Raw genomic sequence first — 19900 nt, 5'->3', positions numbered from 1 at the left:
CTGTACAGTCGGTAAAAACAAGGCCTGGAGCTGACTGTAGTTCAGATCACGAACTTCTTCTTGCACAATTTAGGATCAGACTCAAGACATTAGGGAAGACCCACAGATCAGCTAGATATGAGCTCTCTAATATTCCTAAGGAATATGCAGTGGAGGTGAGGAATCGATTTAAGGGACTGGACTTAGTAGATAGGGTCCCGGAAGAACTCTGGACAGAAGTTGGCAGCATTGTTCAGGAGGCGGCAACAAAATACATCCCAAAGAAAGAGAAAACCAAGAAGACAAAATGGCTGTCTGATGAGACACTAGAAGTAGCCCAAGAAAGAAGGAAAGCAAAAGGCAACAGTGATAGGGGGAGATATGCCCAATTAAATGCAAAATTCCAGAGGTTAGCCAGAAGAGATAAGGAATTATTTTTAAACAAGCAATGCGCAGAAGTGGAAGAAGACAATAGAATAGGAAGGACAAGAGACCTCTTCCAGAAAATTAGAAACATCGGAGGTAAATTCCAGGCAAAAATGGGTATGATCAAAAACAAAGATGGCAAGGACCTAACAGAAGAAGAAGAGATCAAGAAAAGGTGGCAAGAATATACAGAAAACCTGTATAGGAAGGATAACAATATCGGGGATAGCTTTGACAGTGTGGTCGGTGAGCTAGAGCCAGACATCCTGAAGAGTGAGGTTGAGTGGGCCTTAAGAAGCATTGCTAATAACAAGGCAACAGGAGACGACGGCATCCCAGCTGAACTGTTCAAAATCTTGCAAGATGATGCTGTCAAGGTAATGCATGCTATATGCCAGCAAATTTGGAAAACACAAGAATGGCCATCAGACTGGAAAAAATCAACTTATATCCCCATACCAAAAAAGGGAAACACTAAAGAATGTTCAAACTATCGAACAGTGGCACTCATTTCACATGCCAGTAAGGTAATGCTCAAGATCCTGCAAGGTAGACTTCAGCAGTTCATGGAGCGAGAATTGCCAGACGTACAAGCTGGGTTTAGAAAAGGCAGAGGAACTAGGGACCAAATTGCCAATATCCGCTGGATAATGGAAAAAGCCAGGGAGTTTCAGAAAAACATCTATTTCTGTTTTATTGACTATTCTAAAGCCTTTGACTGTGTGGACCATAACAAATTGTGGCAAGTTCTTAGTGGTATGGGGATACCAAGTCATCTTGTATGCCTCCTGAAGAATCTGTATAACGACCAAGTAGCAACAGTAAGAACAGACCATGGAACAACAGACTGGTTTAAGATTGGGAAAGGAGTACGGCAGGGCTGTATACTCTCACCCTACCTATTCAACTTGTATGCAGAACACATCATGCGACAAGCTGGCCTTGAGGAATCCAAGGCTGGAGTTAAAATCTCTGGAAGAAACATTAACAATCTCAGATATGCAGATGATACCACTTTGATGGCTGAAAGTGAAGAGGAACTGAGGAGCCTTATGATGAAGGTGAAAGAAGAAAGTGCAAAAGCTGGCTTGCAGCTAAACCTCAAAAAAACCAAGATTATGGCAACCAGCTTGATTGATAACTGGCAAATAGAGGGAGAAAATGTAGAAGCAGTGAAAGACTTTATATTCCTAGGTGCGAAGATTACTGCAGATGCTGACTGCAGTCAGGAAATCAGAAGACGCTTAATCCTTGGAAGAAGAGCAATGACAAATCTCGATAAAATAGTTAAGAGCAGAGACATCACACTGACAACAAAGGCCCGCATAGTTAAAGCAATGGTGTTCCCTGTAGTAACATATGGCTGCGAGAGCTGGACCATAAGGAAGGCTGAGCGAAGGAAGATCGATGCTTTTGAACTGTGGTGTTGGAGGAAAATTCTGAGAGTGCCTTGGACTGCAAGAAGATCCAACCAGTCCATCCTCCAGGAAATAAAGCCAGACTGCTCACTTGAGGGAATGATATTAAAGGCAAAACTGAAATACTTTGGCCACATCATGAGAAGACAGGACACCCTGGAGAAGATGCTGATGCTAGGGAGAGTGGAAGGCAAAAGGAAGAGGGGCCGACCAAGGGCAAGATGGATGGATGATATTCTAGAGGTGACGGACTCGTCCCTGGGGGAGCTGGGGGTGTTGACGACCGACAGGAAGCTCTGGCGTGGGCTGGTCCATGAAGTCACGAAGAGTCGGAAGCGACTAAACGAATAAACAACAAAGGCTATAGTAACAGAATCTTGCAAGTCTGCTTGTGTTTTACCATCCCTCCCTCTTATACCCCATTAGTCAGGGAGGAGCCAGCCTGGTCTCCCTAACACTGTCTCCTTTCTCAGGGCTTAAGGAATGTTTCTGCCTTGTTGTTCCTGTAACAGCTTCTGAATTTCCCCTTAAGGCCATCTTAAGGGAATATTCTACAGAGCTGTTAACAGAGTATGGCTGTCTGCAGAGAATGACCAGCAGCAAGGTGGATAGACTCAGTTACAGCAGCAATGGGTGTATGTTGGAAGACCTGAAGGACCAGACTGGTGACAGGTTATCCTGTGTAGTTGTTAAGAGTTGACACTGAATTCATAGCACATAATCAAGGCAAGTCAGTACGAGAATCCTCCGAATCCTGCTTATAAGGGAACTGTGACCAAGAAAGAGTGAGCTATAAATGTATTCACCTTTGGCATGATGTAACACCAAACTGTGGTTATTTAAAGTATACATTTCAATTTCCATTTTTAATTGAAGCTCTGAAAGAAGAGAAGAGAACCTAAGGCTCTGTATCTTATCTGTTATGGTAACATTTAAACTTTATCAGTAACTACTCTATCCATTAGATAGCGAGTATTTTGAAAGAGAGGGAGATGAGATTCTTAAATACAGCTGTTCATAAATAAGGTTGTAAACTAGAAAATAGGTATGTTTTGAATATTGTCACTAAGTATAAATATAATTTTTAGTACTAAGGTTATTGTGTGATGTTAGAGAATAAAGCAAATTAAAAGCTAATCGTAAAATTTGAAAACATTCTGGATTGTGCAGAATATGGGCATTTCTAAAAGATTACTGTTTTGTGCTTCCGACATCGTTTTTCAAAATGGGATGTCAAAATTGTTGCTGCTTTGCTGCCATGAATAGCAGTGTCTGTGGCAAGAGAGGGCAATGGGCTAAATGTTGTCTGCTCCACCCCACTCCCCATACCACATTAAAATTCATCATATAATCCCTTTAAGCCAGGAGTTTCTCTCTTCAATAAATATATCCGTGTGATGTTTTATTTACTGTATATAAAAATCTAAATCGTTCCCAAATGATCACTCACTCAGAAATCCTATATCCATTTACTAACACATAATTCTAAGTAATAATAGACATGACTCTGCTACGAGTCAGAGATCGGTGGAAAGTCTTGGAAAGTCTTGATGCACACTATGATTATACCTCTCAGTAACTACTAAAAGTTTTTTGATTTTTGCTTTCTGTTGAAAAGGAGACTTGCCACTTACCCTTCAGAGAGTATAGTTTGCTTTTTTTGTGAACGCACAAACCTTTCCAAATTATCACCAGAGTGCATTACTGAAACTAAAATAGCTTCAGATTTTCTTTCACTGTCCAGAATCACTTAAGTTTCAGGAATGTGGTAGATGGGAGGAATGTTATTCTTAGCAACTGCTATTCTAGGCAAAGGCTGGGTAATTTGTGGGGGCTCTGAAGGATGTCCTGGGCTAGGCTTTTAGAGGCCAATCAGTATATGTGCACACCCAGGTATAATATGTAAACCTTCCACATAAATGCATACAGTTCACCCCTCTCCCTCCCTCCCTCCCCACTCCCCTGGTCACATTGCTCAGTATCTTTGTGTTCTCTTTGCTACTGGCAGCAGAAACACTGCGCCACCCTTCCTTCCAGTGAAGCAGCTGAATGTCATTGTCATGTCCACTGGCAGCGTGAATACAATATTCTGTTACAGAGATGCAGCCTTCTGCAATCTGCCACTTGACAAGCAAATTGTACTGTAAGGTGTGGCAGGTGAGATGTACTTGACCAGCCGCAAGGATGACTCAGGGGTCACCTTCAGTTTCACACTTGCCCTGTCAACTCAGTATCCACAGCAATTCCTGGGCAGCATCTTGGTTTGCTGAGGAAGGCCAGAAGAGGCTCTTGAGGGGTGATCCTAGTTGCCTCTGTATTCCAGAGGCAGAAGAAGCAGCACCTTCCAGATCACTGGGAAATTCTCCATATGCTGTCAAGAAGCTCACTGGATGCATACATTAGCCTAGTTTGCCTCAAAGCTTTGATAGAAAAATAAGAATGGAAGGCACACCATGTATGCCATGCTGAACTCCTCAGTCTATAAATCCTACAGAGGTTACCTTGGATTGAGTGCCAACTGTTTATTTCTCAGAGCACAGCATTGCATGCTGAGTCTTAGGAATTGCTGCTGTTACTGAGCAGAGAGCCTCTGAGTTCTAAACCTATAGTGGCACCACTTTTCAAAATTGCATAAATTTTAGCTTGTATTAATACTTTTTTAACTGTTTTGATTACGTACCTTGTTTTTATTACGTTCACTCTGTAACCACCTGGAGCCCAACCAGTTTCGTGAATGAATAAATGAATAATGACTGGTGCAAAATGCAAGAAGCCTATCCTCTAGGGTGGGGTTTCTCAACCCTGGCAACTTTAAGATGTGTGGACTTCAACTCCCAGAGTTCCCCAGCCAGCATGCCAGGGTTGAGAAACCCTGCTCTAGGATGATTTAGGTGCAGTCCAATCCTACAGTATAACCCACTGGTTCTTTGGAAAAGGCCTTTCTTTCAGTAGTTTAGAAATACTGGTTTTTTCTTCTCTGGGGAAGGTTTGAGAGTAGGAAAGAAAAAAGCTTGTTCATCGTTTCCTTTGTGGAAGCCACTTTTATTTTTGCCCCAAGGAATATTCTATATCCATGACTCATGCTCTGACGTGTGTATCTGAACTTGACTCTGGCATCACCCATAATTTCCAGTTTCTTCCTCTCAATCTGTGTTTTACATCTGCAGGTAAACGACCAGTTATGGTTTGTGGTCAGAGACTATCCCTTTCCTCCAGCAATGAACTACTTCCCTTTAAGCAGTGGAGATAGAGGGAGATTATCTTTTTCTGGATTTTTCTATGAACTGTAAAGTAGAGTTACTAATTCAGTTTGTTGAACTCCCACAAGAGCATTGTCAACATATATTAGTGTTACAACATATATTACTTTGATAGTGTAGAAGCCTGTCTTTTTAAAGCTTGTTAAAATTATATGAAAGGTGCTGAGTTTTTATCTTATTTCTGGAGAGAGGAATATGAGGCAGCCTGTGCAATTCAATATACTGTACCCCATTTTAGATTAAACACACAGGCATACTTTTTGAGAATAAATTTTTTTAATAGGAAAATTGTGGTTACAGTCCAGCTTCCAGCATTTACAGTCTTTTAGGGAGTGTAAGGTCACAGAGTCCTTCTTGGCATATCTACAGGGCCTTTGGCAGTCACAAACTAGGAGAGGGGAGAGTCACAGCATTAGATCAAGATTAAATGTTTGCCAACACTCGGATATCAGACTCTAGCCCAGTCTTCTGCAACATGGTAGCTTCCAGAAATACTGGACAATTGTCATATTTCCTAGACAGCATGGCAGTTGATCCTGGAGGTTGCTGAAGGAAGGAGGTGAGAACAGGATAAGTCATTCTGGTGTCCCACAGATGTCCTGAGATTGCAGCTACTAGACTTTCCAACCAGCGTGGCTGTTGCTAGCTGAACTTTTCAAATGCTGCAATTTCAGCAGAGGTAGAAAATACAGGTAGTGGATTGGTTGGAATAGGTTACGTTATGCTGCCTAGAGTCACTGTTGTGAGATAGGCGGCCATATAAATTATTTAAATAAATCAAATGACCAATTTGTTTCACAATCATGGTGCGATTTCAGCACATAAAGAACAACCTGACGGGGGATCTGAACAGCCCATTGGCATAATTAGCGCACACTGTTGCGAGTAGTCTGGTGCCTCTTTGTAGACCTGTCTATCTTCAGAGTGATAGTTGCCGAAAGGTGCGTTATGTCCACCTCCAGCTATGATGGTGCTAGGCTGAGAAGCAGCGACGTACCTCCAGAGGGCAGGAAAGGAGAAGCAGGACTGCATTCCAAGTTTATATATTTTGCGGGGGTGGGGTATGCCTTAGAGTCAATGTTGACTCCTGGAAACTGCCTGGACTAGTCCCTGAAGTTTTCTTGGCAAGTTTTCAGAAGTGGTTTGCCATTGCCTCCTTCTTAGGGCAGAGAATGTGACTGGCCCAAGGTCACCCAGCTGGCTTCATGCCTAAGCTGGGACTAGAATTCATAGTCTCCTGGTTTCTAGCCTGGTGCCTTAACCACTACCCCAAACAGGCTGTCTAAGTTTATATTAGAACCTACATAAGAACAAGGACATCCTTTTTTCCTTCAACCCTCCTTTGGTTTAATTGTATCATATACATGTTTTCATAAAGGATCACTTAGATATATTTCTGTACAATAGGAGAATACTATTTTTGATGCATTTTTTAATTCTTATGGCAGTTATTCATTATAAAGTATTCTAATTGACTCTATGTTTTGTGACTTGTAATTTATCAGATTTGTGAGACTTCGCAGGTCAATACCATAAAAAACGTACATACTAAAATGGTTAACAATCTGCTGTCCTTCTAGTGTTTGCTTGCTGGGCTGCCATCTTTCCCAACCAGCACAGCCAATGGCAAAGTTATCCGGGAGTTGTATTTCAAAATAAGGGAATCATGCTTCCAGCCTCTTTGTGCTATGCCTCAAAAGAGAAACCCAGCCATTTCTCTGGATATAGGTTTGCTTGAAACAATAATGGGCATGTCGCTTTCAGTTAAATCTTTTCCCCATGCTATCATTTGTATATTGAAGAACAATTTGAGAAAGTTTTGCAAATACGTGCTGTATGGAACAAATCTAAGGAAGAGGCTGTTTGGTCAAGTGTATTATTCTTTTTGCTGAATACCACATTAATTAGTCAGTGCATATTATTTCCTAGGTATTATTTTTGTTCAAACTCTTGCATTCATTCAATTTCAGAGAAACTTATGGAGATGTAATTCCTGATGGCTTTGGCTTTGCAGGAGCTTAGAAATGTACAAGCTGTTAAATTATTAACTTGCTGTCTGCTGTTATTCATATTTACTCCATCATGGTCTCAGACTTCTGAAAATACAGTTCTCTATTGCTAAATGGATCACAAGAATTTTGCTTTTTATAATATGCAGTGTCCTCTATTTTGAGGTCTGAAAAATGTTGCATTTAAACATTTTTGCAAAAACAGACTTTGCTGGAAAATTAGTCAAAGCACACTTCTTATAAAAGCTTTTTTCCCCTTTTGGGGTATGTGTGTGTGTGTGCTTATGTTTTGTTGCGCAAAGGAAAGAACTTAAGACAAAGAAAAGAGCCCTAAGCTTTATACAGCCAAATTTTATTACTGATTATGATCCCAAAAGCTATTCTAAGCATACATTTCTTTTCATATTTATTTGAGTCTGCCCTCCCCCATAGGTGGTTCCTAGTTTAAAAACCTATTTTCCAATGGAAATGTTTGAAGCAAGAGAATCATTACTGAGTCCTTAAGCTTTGAACTATTACCTGGTTCTGTACTCCTGAAGTGTTTATTTGTATATATATCCCTATACAAATGACCTCCCAAGTCTTAGACTTTGGTCAATGTCAAGTCTCAATTATTGACCATTTTTATTTTTTAATTCTTATTGAATGTATACTCTGCCTTTCTGTTTATTCCAGCCCTAAAGGTAGCTTAGAACAATAAAAAATACAGTTAAAATCCAAATCAGAATTAAAAGCAAACAATACAATAATTTGCAGTTAAAAGCCTGGAACAAGTGGGAACCAGACACAAATCTGTAAGGACTGCATTCCACATGAGAAGCCTCTGTAGATTAACCTCTGGCAGCAAGGATCGCTTCAGAAGGGCCTCTTCTGGTGATCTGAGTAATGGGGCAGGTCCCACAGATATCAGGCCTAAACTGCATAAGGATTTAAAGTTCAATACCAGCACCTTAAATTATGCTTAGTAGACAACTGGTACCTCATGCAGATTATTCAGTTCAGGTATCACATGACCGTGTACTGATCAGCAGCTTGGCCACTACAGTTTGTAGCAGGTGCCATTTCCAGACACATTTGTTTCTTGTTAAGATTTATAGATCACTTCAGTCTAAAAAGGCTCTAGCCAGTACACATAAGAGCAACAGTAATGCAATACTAATACAGTAGTGTAACACCCATAACATTAACATCAAGCCATTCATCTGCCTGTGCCAATAACAATAATCAATTTCTAATGATGTTTCAAAACAGCCACGTTTTAACAAAGCTTTCAAAGGACCATGAGAGTAGGTACCACCTTAGGGGGTAAGCTGTGGGTAAGCTGCCTAGAGAATGCCATTTTGTGCCCCGTCCTGTTGCACCCCATGATTGGTGGGGCCCTCAGCATACATTCTCTGTTCCCTCAGACTGGCTGGGCAGAATTTATCAGGGAAAGATGGTCTTGTAGATACCCAAACTCTGAGCCGTGTCAGGCTTTATAGATCATAACCAGCAGTTTGAACTGTGCTTGGAAATGCACTTGTAGCCAATCAAGTTCCCACTGCAGTGGTGTAATGTGACAGTAATAAGACTGTCCTATAAGCAGACAGGTTGCTGTGCTTTGCACCAGTGGAAATTTCTGGGTGGTCTTTCAGGGGCATCCCTATGTAAAGTGAATTACAGTAATCTGATCAAGAGATGACAAGGGCATGAGTGACCAACATCAGTCCCTGTGTTGTGAAATTAGACCAAGAGGCAGAAGTTAGCTTTCTCTGCTCTAGATTCTTGGTCTTACTTTAAGCTGACAGGGACACTTCTTTAATATTGTGGTTATTGCTGCTAGATGTCTGGTAGAGATGAGGAGATACCTATGACTTGTGCTATTTGGTGGGACATTGTAGAACCCAATCAGAACAGTTTTGAAGCATAAATGTCCCTGGGACAGTGATGATTTCATATTTAGGAGCCATTTGAGCAGCCTAGAAGTGATTTGTTTTATAGAGATTATTTGCTTCTCAGGCCAAAAGGAAAGCAAGCGTTGCTGACTAACTTATCTATCTTATATTGGATTCCCAGTTGGATAAGACAGGAGCTTTGTAGCTCTTCGTCAAAATCAATCAGATAGTCCTCGTTTAGTGACCACAGTTGGGACCGGTAACTTGGTCATTAAGTGAAGCAGCCGCTAAGTGAAATTGCAACTGTGCTTATGATCTTACTTCAGCTTTCCTTTGCTTTACAGGCCTGCAAAGGTCATAAATGCAAGGATTGATGGTAAAGTTACTTTTTCATCACTGTTGTAACTACGAACACTTGCTGTATGAGGAAGTCACTAAATGAGGACTACCTGGTCAAATTTGGGAATAATGGAGGCTCATGAGCCAGGGATGGCTGCAATGTCTTGCTATAGAGAGAGAACTGTAGTACTGCTGGTGCATAGTGCCTGGAATGGTTCTTAACCAAATAATAAGGGTTGGTCCGACATGCCTTCCCCTCCCTCCCTCTCTCTCTCTCTCTCTCTCATAAAAAGAATGATAAATAGCTTGACTAAAGCCATTGCTTATGTACACAGCAAAATGTGTATGTTCAGCTGCATGCACGTCTCGTTACGGCTTTAAGATAAAGTGTCTCTGCCACTTTGCTGGTTTTTGAGTATCATTCTTCATGATCCTGGACAATAATGGCAATTTGGTGTTGTCTGTTACGTATCACTCTGAACCTGCTGGGTAGTAAATAATACTCCTGTGGTTTCTTGCTGATTGCAGTGCCTAAAATAATAATCCATGCTCAGGGCTTGGTGGGGGGAGGGCAGCTGCTTGAAAAAGAGAGGCCAAGAAACCCCTTGATGAACTGACAGTGTGGCTAGGAAGGAATAGTTCCTCTGAAGCACAAACCATTTTAACAGAAGAACCCTAGTCCACAAAGTTATTGAAGCAAAACTATTTTGTTAACACTCCTTGCAATCTCTATTAAAATGGTACTAATTATAGTAGGTGGCTTTCCCTAATATGGTTATCCATAGGAAGATCCAGAGGTAGCTTGTATATATTAAAAATAAGTAGTCAGTTATTCAGCAGACTGGTATGCTAAGCATCTGCAAGATTTCTAGAATGGAGCCTGTAAAGTTTCTTACAAAAAAGGTTGAGGGCTTTAATCCCAGGACTTGCTTTGGAAGTGTCACTAGCTGCTCAGAAAAAAGCAGAGAGAAGCTGGGTTGTCAGTAGGGTGGCCAGATTCCAGAATTACGCTGGATTTTTTAAAGCGTGCTATCCATCTATCTCACCCTCTGAAGATGCGTTGTCTACCTTTTTCATTTGCTCTGCTTCTCTCTCCTCTCCCATAGGACTACCATTGCCCAGTGGTGGAATTAGTTTGCTGTATATCTTTGCTATCATCTCATCATCATCTGAATGTTTACACTCCAAATATGGTAGCCTTTCTCTCTTGACATGTCCTCAGATGTGACTTGTAGGCAGTCAGAGTACACACAGGCATGAGACTGACTTAACTGACCTTCATGATGGTGGAACAGAATAATCTGGATGGGAAGGAAGTGGGCAAGCCAAAAATGACTCAGCTTCCAAGCTGTTCTTGCTCTACCAGTGCAAATTTTAGAAGTTTGCTACCAGGAGAACTAATGCTGCCATGACTGGCTGATTAAAAAAAAGTAAAAAATCAGATACTGATGAATAAGGGCGAGGGAGGACAAGAAAGTTGTATATGTTTGAGATGGGGAAGAGGGTGGGGTTTTCATTCTATATACAGTATGTAGCAGTAATCTATAGAACCTAAGTTATTTTGTAGCTGCTCATTTAACACTTTGATGGCCATCTAATTGATAGAGAAGTTGGGGGTCTCATTAAAGGGAACAAGATCACCAGTTTGTCTTGTCATCTGAAAGCTTTTAGGATAAATTTGCTTCTTTTCCATGCCTGAAGAAAAGCAAAACTTACATCATGCTATTGTAATAGGTATATACATTTTCTTTGTGGAATGCATCAAAATGTGTTAAAATAATTTTAAAATAGTTTTGGTTTATATCAATAGCGCAGGTTTTCTAGATGACATCCAGTAATGATTGAAATAAAGAACTGCAAAAGAAATTAGACAAATTTTAAAAACCCAAAGATTTAATAATATCAATACGAGGAAAATTACAGCAGCACCAATATGTTACATTTTTTAAGTTCCAAGATGACATCAGTGCTCTATTCAGATGTTAGATATAATATGAGGGCTTTTATGGGACAGGGTTATCAAAGCTGGTTGCAGCTCTTCCTCAGGGTTATTCCTACAGCCTATCACAATACCCTTAGCATTGTTTACAATACTTGTGGATGCAATTTGCAAGTCAGAACATTAACTCATACAGTTTGGTCTTTTCCTGTCTTTGTCACATTTGCGGCTGACAACAACAGGTGGTTGTTCAAGATGCATATGGTATTTTTAGCTATATCCCCAGTGTTTGGAAACTTTCAAGATAACCAGAAATTTTGATTTTTTTGGACAAGGGGTTGGACACAAAGAGCTACACAACATTGGAAGGAGAAATCTACACTTGATTTCAGCAATGATTTTTGATATGTGTTTGTAAATATTTCAGTGGGGGGGGGTGTTTTTGTTTTGGCAAGGAGGCAAGAAAGAGTTGAGAGCAGTATCATCTCCCATGTTTGGAACTGTTCTATATGGTCCCTTTCCCCACTTTTTATTATGGTTATTAAGTCTGAAGTTATATTATTTCAGTAACACCATTGTATATGTCCATATTTTTCTTTTGTTAATTTAGCTTGAAGATCAACAAGCTATGAATTTAAAAAAAATATACTGAGAAGACTGATCCCTAGAATTAGAATTCATAAATCATATTATGATCTTGGGCATATATGTATGCTTTCCAGATTAGTATTTAGAATTTTTATTTGGTAGCACTTATATTTAAATGCAATGCAAGACCTCTTTCATGAATTACGTGGATTTATTTTTTAAAGTCTTTGACATTCCAGCTAGATAGCCACTTATCTGAGAGTAAGCTTGACAGAATCTGATGGGACTGATGTTTGAAGAACTGTTAATCACACCAACTACTCCTGTTAGTATGGATATGATTCAAGATAAGATTCCAAGGCGCTTGGGGGCAAAGCCACCTGCAGTGCTTACGCCACCACCAGAAGGTCCAGGACAAATCAGTGCTTTGGATTTTTAACATGGTATATTGGGATTTGCTTAGGCAAGTCATGCAACCATTTCCATCAGGAAAGCATAAGGAATTGTTACATCCACTTACTCATGGGCCTCAGTTTTTGCAGGCTTTATTTTAATATGCTCCTGTTGCCCTGCTGGCCCTCCCACAAACTTCAGATCTGTAGAGAGCATCATATGCATGTCCTCCTGGCCCATAACATATTCCTGAGGAAGTGATAAAAAGGGAGAGTGCACTAGGAGTCACTATTAGTCAGAAAGATAAGACGACAAAGGATAGCAGCTACACTTTCAAGAAGACCTGTTCAGTGCGCTCTTTGCTCTCTGTGTCAATCTGAGCCAAAGGGAAGGGCCCCAGGAATGATGCGAACTTTTCCTGTCAAACCTGTTGCCTTTGGAGAGGGTGAGTAAGATGAATGGGAGTGGAGAAGGGGGGAGGTCTGTCTTCTAGCCCTTGTGAAGTGGGAAGTCATGATACTAGTCCTTGCCTGGGCTGCATTAAAAACATTTTCCCTCTCTCCACTCCTGGCTTTGTGGCATGCCCCTCCCTCTGTGAGACACCCATCAGGTTTGCTTGCTTTTCCCTCTTGTGCTCTCTGCGGAGAAGGAAGAGGAGGAGGAAGAGGAAAGGAGGGTGGAATAAGGAGGTAGCCCTGGCAATAAAAACTGATGATGTCAGCAATGTGTCAGCAGAGAGAGGCAGTCGGTGAAACTAGAGTTACACCTAACTGTCTGAGGGGTTGAGGCAAGACATTATGCTGCTACTGGGGGAAAGGCTTGGAGGTAAAGAGGATTAACTAAGCATGCGTTTTCAAAATACAAATGTACCATTGCACTTTTTGGAACATAGAGAATAACAATTCCTTCAGCCTCTGCAAAGATCCAGGTAAGCACAAAGAAGCTTCCGTCTGAGTGGGCTGTTTCCATTTTCTGCTGCGAGTGTGAAGTATTGTGTGCAACATCAAAATGCACTGACCTCCTGTTTCAGAAGTTGGGGAGAAAGGAGGTGAAAAGGGGTGGGGATCCCAAGTGGACATAATTTGAGTGAAATCAACCACTGTGACTTTATAAGACGTTTAAGGTCAGGACTGATTTTTCTTATTCAAATGTTTGTTGGATATAGAAAGTTCTAATTTCTGTTTTGCGATCGTTTTCCAATGAAACAAGATGTCTCAAAACTCTAAGTTATTTTGAGGATGTTTGTTCTTTTTCTGGAATAAAAATTGGGTATGTTAACAAGGACTGTTGAAACATCCCAGCAAACCAGAACATGCTTTGTCAAGCAAAGTCCGGTGTTATTCACAGCCTTTTTAAACAGAGCATCTAATAAAACAATTGCAAAGTACAGCTTGGAGCTGGAAAGATTGTTGAAGATGAAAGGCTGGTAAAAAGAATGGAGCTTGGCTCATCCATGAACATATACAAAGGATTAGTTGTTATTTCTGACACAAATGCATTTAGCATAGAAGTTTAATCTTTCATGCTTATGAATTGTATGGTTGCTTTGTGCTGTTGATTACAATTTATTTTTAGCAACTTTGCTGAGATATGGCAGTTCAAAATATTATATTCTGGTGTTTTATATAAGAAAACTGAAATATCGGTGAGATTTTTGTAGGCAAATTTCTTGGCTACATATCTGTTAAGTTCATTATCTACTGAGATGAATTATTTGAAAAATGAACACTTACTCAGAAGTCATTTCAACTCTGATCAAAGGACTTCCTCACAAGGCACAAGTATTGTTTGTACTTTGAGTGACTCCAGTAAGTTTATACTCCTTTGCACATATACATGAGAGTAAGTTAGATTGAACACTGTGGAAATTACTCTCTAATAACAGCCATTTATTAGTGAAAAGGCACTGACTGTAAGGTAACATCCCCAAGCACTGTTTTTTGGGAGCTCAGTGGACAGGAAATTGATTTCCCCTATATTTCCCTATATATAATTTCCCTAAAGCACAAGATTTAGCTGTTGAGAGACTCATGTAAACATAAACATTTCTCAGTGATCCAGAGATTCTGTGAAACCTGGAACTGTGCAGTTCCAGATAAATTGTCCTTACTTCAATTTATCTTGGGCTGAAGTTGCTGAACCAGATGTTTATCTTTTCATCTCCTACATCAACAATGGCAACAGAGGGTTTTAGAGCTAAAGTTACTACCAGCTATACCTGTGAAAGTCCTTCAGAGACAGGTATGAAAACTTGTTGGCTTTGTTTTGCACAGGTGCTTATTAAGGAGAACTTTAGGAAGCAGAGTCCTTCCCTGTTGCAACCCCAAGAAATAAAGGGATAGCTATAGACTGAGTATATATTAAAGTTCTTCTGAATTGGTTGGATATAGCAAAAGGCACTTCTTTCAAGGAAGATACTTGAAATAAAATGAGGGGGTATATCTCAGTGGTAGAATACAAACTGCATGTAAAATGCTCCAGGCAAGGTTTCTAGCATCAACCTTGGATACTTACTGTCACAAAGTGTAGGTTAGGGATGATGCTAAGCTTCCTGCTCCAACAAGCTGCAGTCAGCATGGCCAGAGGTGAGAATGTTGGGGGTTGTAGATTCACCACCATTGTCATAGATAATACTGATCTGGATGATCTCACTCACTTTAAGACAGCTACCTAGGTTTTCTTATCATTTCACTGGTTTTATGGCTAAGCATGGACATCCGTCTCTTCTATGCTAATTTAAATTCCTTCTGAACTCTTGTGTTGTCCCTTCTAGGCTCCATCCTTGTTGCATAGTTGTTACTTCCTGTTCTCAGTGCAAAGTGGCACACAGAGCTACTTTCAGCACTTTGGGGTTACCCTTGAGGCATCATTGCTGCTGCCAGTACCAAGTGCCAACCACACTGAAAGGGCAGCATCATTGGCTTTGTATTCAGAGTAAGATGGATAAGGTTAGGTTCATGTAATTTTTTTCAACTTTATCAAATCTTCTTGTATCTACTTCTGAAATGTTCACGTAGGAAAGCAGGTTGGTGATGTCTTCTTCATAATGCATTCACAGTTACTCACTATGTACTGGGAAATATCCACCGCCAAAGAAGATATGTATATTCCATCTCATAGAAAAGCAGTGTCAACTTGTGGCATGAATTTAAAAGAGCATGAGTGACAATTTAGGAAGAAAATGATTTTCTAGCATTTGTACATAATGATATATATGGTCCAGGATTTTTGTATTAAATGGAAGCATATGTGAAGAATATACCCCTTTAAAATCATAAGGAACTGAAGTAAACACCCCACATGCTGCCCTGTGTCTTCTCAAACTCTACATAGTTTTTTTTTCCTTATATGCTCTTCCATATCACACATTCAACGCTAATCAAAACTTCCAAGTAGCATCTGACCAAATGGACTCAGCTTTGATGCTAAACACAATCTGGCCTGATGAAGACTTGGATGGGAAGCCACCATGAAATCCCAGGACTTTAGAACTATTTCAGGAAATTGAGAAGGCATCCCAGAAGGCAGTGTCAAAACATTTCTGTAATCCTCCCAAGAAAAAGAGATGTTACCTCTGACAGCCAGTGTGGTATAGTGGTGAATTGGTTGAACTGGGACTAGCAGAGCCAAGTTGAAGTCCAGCCTCAACCATGGAAGGTCATTGGGGTAATTTTGGGCTCCCCCCCCCCCCCCGTCTGTCTCTCTTTCAGCCCAATCTACCTCACAAGGTGGTGATTGTGAGGAAAGATGGGAGGAGGGAGTGCTGTGTATACAGGAGACAATGCTTAGGTATGCCACCTTGAGCTCCCGAGGAAAAAGCTGGATATAACTCCAATAAATAAATAAATGGCGCAGGAGGCATATTAACCTATTGTTAGAAAAACCATTATTTCATTTTTTATTAACATAGCAAATGTATAATGATCTTCCTTTGTTCTACATTCCCCTTATCTCACTTTGATCTTTCATTTTAGCAGACTTGTGTAGAGTTTTCACTGCATTCATCATCATCTCAGAGAAATAATACTTGCCACCCAGTATAAAGAAAACAAATAATTGTTAAATGATGATTCCTTGTTGCCATTTAAGACACAGGAAGCTATAAGGGTTCATGGAAAGAGAATTGTTCTATGCCCACGTGAGACATGGTTTGCAGGAGCAGCAGAGGATTTTGTCGTACTTTCCATGCATTGCTGAGATGCCCTCCCTCCCCCCCCCCCTTTCTCTCTCTACAAATCTTTGCTTTTTTTGCCAGGGAATGTGTCAGAGTCTGAGCTGAATCACTGTTTATCCAAGAGGCCATAACAAAGATTAAAAAGAAAGTGCAGGGCAATACTGTAATTGTCTACTCTGAACTCAGCACTACTGAGTTCAATGGGAATTATGGCCACTTAAGCACTTACAACAAATGTGGACCTTCCACCAATCTGCTACATAGTTCATTGCATAATTTCTGTCCTAAGAGTTCCTGTAGGATCTGACCACTTCTCCCTCTATTCAGATGGTCAAGCTCTCTGTTTTCCTGCAGCTTGCTGGATACCCCCAATCCTAACAACACTATGAGGAATGTTTGGATGTGTGTGTGTGTAAACAGATGATTGATCCATATGCTCCAGATGCAGTCCACAAGCCTGGAAATGCTTTCAGGTTATTAAAACTACAGCTTTAGGAATCCTATACAGATCCTTTTTTTTTTCTTCCTATACATGGATGTAAGGAGTGCTATGTATGGAGGAGACAATGCTTAGGTATGCCACCTTGAACTCCCGAAGAAAAAGCAAAATATAAATGCAATAAATAAATAAATGGTGCATGAGTCATATTAAAGTAATAATAGTTTAATTATTTAATAGTTTAATTCTGCTGGTGCAGGGCCCACTTTTTGGATCAACTGAATGTTGATCTGTTGGTTGTGACAGGAATTGACCAACTGGCTTGTCACCTGAGCCTGACATTGTGGGCTGAGAGAGACTGACTGGCCCAAAGTCACCCAGCTGGCTTTCATGCCTAAGGCAGGACTAGAACTAACAGTCTCCTGGTTTCCAGCCTGCAGCCTTAACCACTAGACCAAACTGGCTCTCCTATACAGATCCTATTAGTTATATGTATTTTCTGTGGGATTTTGTAGTTTCATACTCTATACCCAAGTTCGGTAAGCTGTCCTGCCAGATGATGTGCCATTCCAAGGTAAAAATCACACCAGGTCTCTATCAGTGATCGTTCGGTAATTAATTGGGTTGGTTTCAAAGCCACAGCAAGAACACCTCATGTTTCATTAAGTATGTTAATTTTATTTGTAAGTGTAAAATACTCGATAATATCCTTGGGATTGTGATACTATCTAAAGATAGAAATATAGAAAGTGTATTACTGTGGACATTTTAATCTTAGAAATACTTAAGGATAGGATTTGTTTTGTTTAATTCTCAGCTGTAGCTTGGAATTCTATTAGGTTACAGCTCTATGGCATTATTAGTAATGTTGCACTGTGAGAAGATAAAAGATTAGATATTCTGAGATATTTATATTTTCTGTTTTCTTTTTTAATTCTTGTAGTTATTTCAGTGGAAGCAGCTGGAGAATCTCTATTTCCGTGAAAAGAAGTTTGCAGTTGAAGTTCATGATCCTCACAGGTAAGCAACCAATAACATATTAAAACTGTTAGACTGGATGAGTTGCTAATTCTCTGGAACCTATGTTTATGCATATTCACACATGATGCTAAGCCATAATGTGGTTTGTTTGTTCTTAGCTCATCCATCCCAAGGAAAAAAAAAACATAGTTTAAAAATAGCATCTACCCATGGATCTACCCATTATGCCTGTGTTTCTCAACCTTGGCAACTTTAAGATGTCTGGACTTCAACTCCCAGAATTTCCCAGCCAACTCCCAGAATTCCCCAGCCAACTTTAAGATGTCTGAAGTTGCCAAGGTTGAGAAACACAGGAATAATGCTAACCCAGAAGGAATGAACTCAACATCATGTGTGAACAAACCCTGCTTCTGAGATATATCTAGGTTTTGAGAGATAGCTCCATGTAGTATTTATTTCTAATATAACCAGAGGAATAGTATTGTAGCCCTTTCTTCCCATTATTGTTCCAATTACTTCCTGAATTTATTTATAACAAATAAAACAAAAGTTGGCACAAACTGTTTAAAAAAAAGCTGTTGGGAGACTGTTACAGATTGAGTCCTTTGAGAAATTGTGGCGCAAATTATCCACATAAATAAACACAAATGCCTTCTAGAATGTTAAGACTGCAGCATTCAGCTTCCAGAGATCTTACAGCATTTATGCTGCCTGGAGATTTCTAGGAATTGTAATCCTGGTGCATTGCCTTGGGGAAGGTTGATATAAGTGAATGCAAAATTCTTAGTGTGCATAAACTAAGGCAGATCAAATATTCTAGAAACATTTAAAATAAATCCAAAACCACCCTTTAAAAATGAAGTATTTTGGTGTTTTGTTTTTAAAACATCTCTTCCAATTCATACAAAGTGTAAACATTTTGAAATCACACATTTGCTTCATATTATCATATATTCAGAAGCCACAGGGTAAACTGTAAGAAACTGACTCTGTTGATACAATAATAACTTACAATAAAAGATAATCACTACATACTTCATCCAGTCATCCCAAAGAGGACAGGTTTATGTTTGATGCATCCTCCATGCACCAAACTGAGGGGAATAGAAAGGCATTCTCAAGAACAGCCCATTGTGATCAGCAGCTTTGTTCCTCGTGTCAATATTGGCTGAGAAATTTTCCCATACTGGCTCTGGAAGCAGCAGTGGAAATTGTGCTCCACCTCAGCTCTTCCTTCAGAAGCAATGTACATTTCCATCTGTTGTTTTTCACTAACATTTGCAACAAATCTGTCTTTCTTTAGTTCAAAACTCTAATTTGTACAATTCTGAAGGAAGCAGTTTTGCATTTGTGACTCAGTTTTCTAGTGAAAACAAAAGTCAAAAGTCTGGGTATTTAGAAACTTCTTTTCCACCCATGTGGAAAAAGTAAGGAGAGGAGGGTGATCAGGACTACATCCTGCTTGTCTAAAACCCTATCGCTAGAGAAAACATTCTGAGAAAAGAAAACTATCTCCCTGATAGTTCTTCTCCCTCCCCCTCTTTTGGGAATGAGTGTTCAGGCTTGCTAGCTGCTGCTGCCTCTTCTATAATCTAAAGTGGTACAGCCAGGTACAGGTTTGCTCTCTCAGGAAGAACTAAACTGGATACAACATAAACATAAAAACAGGATCGTTAACTATTTAGGCGTCTGTGGTTGGTTAATTGCTTGCCCACTTATTTTGCTCTACAGACTGCAAAGAGTTAATCTGAGGGCTTGAATTAAAATGAAAATTCTGTCTCTCTCTCTCAAAAAGCTACATTAATTGTAAATATCCTTTTAAAAATGCTTAGAATTTCAGTATCAAGACGGACATTTGGACAGAGTGGCCTCGTAGTACAAACCTGGTATGCAAACACTTCTTTGATCAAATCCATCTGGGTTATGGCAATCAGTCAACATCAGTTTTACTTGGACAGGAAACAGAGCAAAGTAAGTTGTCTTCAGTGAAAGAATACTGAATGTAATCGTTTCAAATGGAGAACTGTCCTATGTACCGGAACCCTTCCAAAGTTATTGTACAGGTAGTCCTTAGGTTACAA

At 40.0% G+C, this 19900-nt stretch overlaps 1 protein-coding gene across 3 annotated transcripts in view; it reads left to right on the top strand.

Moving 5' to 3' along the window:
- The window catches only part of FRMD4B (FERM domain containing 4B), a 154005-nt gene that overhangs the window by 109748 nt on the left and 24357 nt on the right, over window positions 1-19900 (top strand). For all 3 annotated transcript variants that reach the window (XM_063291563.1, XM_063291562.1, XM_063291561.1), the window contains 2 exons: window positions 17782-17858; window positions 19652-19790. In XM_063291563.1, the coding sequence (XP_063147633.1) occupies window positions 17782-17858; window positions 19652-19790 (216 nt within the window). The remainder of the gene's footprint in view (window positions 1-17781; window positions 17859-19651; window positions 19791-19900) is intronic.

This window comes from Candoia aspera, chromosome 2 (assembly GCF_035149785.1).
Source record: "Candoia aspera isolate rCanAsp1 chromosome 2, rCanAsp1.hap2, whole genome shotgun sequence".
NCBI classification, from domain to species: Eukaryota; Metazoa; Chordata; class Lepidosauria; order Squamata; family Boidae; genus Candoia; species Candoia aspera.
The sequence above is the reverse complement of the archived record's forward strand: the minus strand, read 5'-3'. Positions and strand labels throughout refer to the sequence as shown.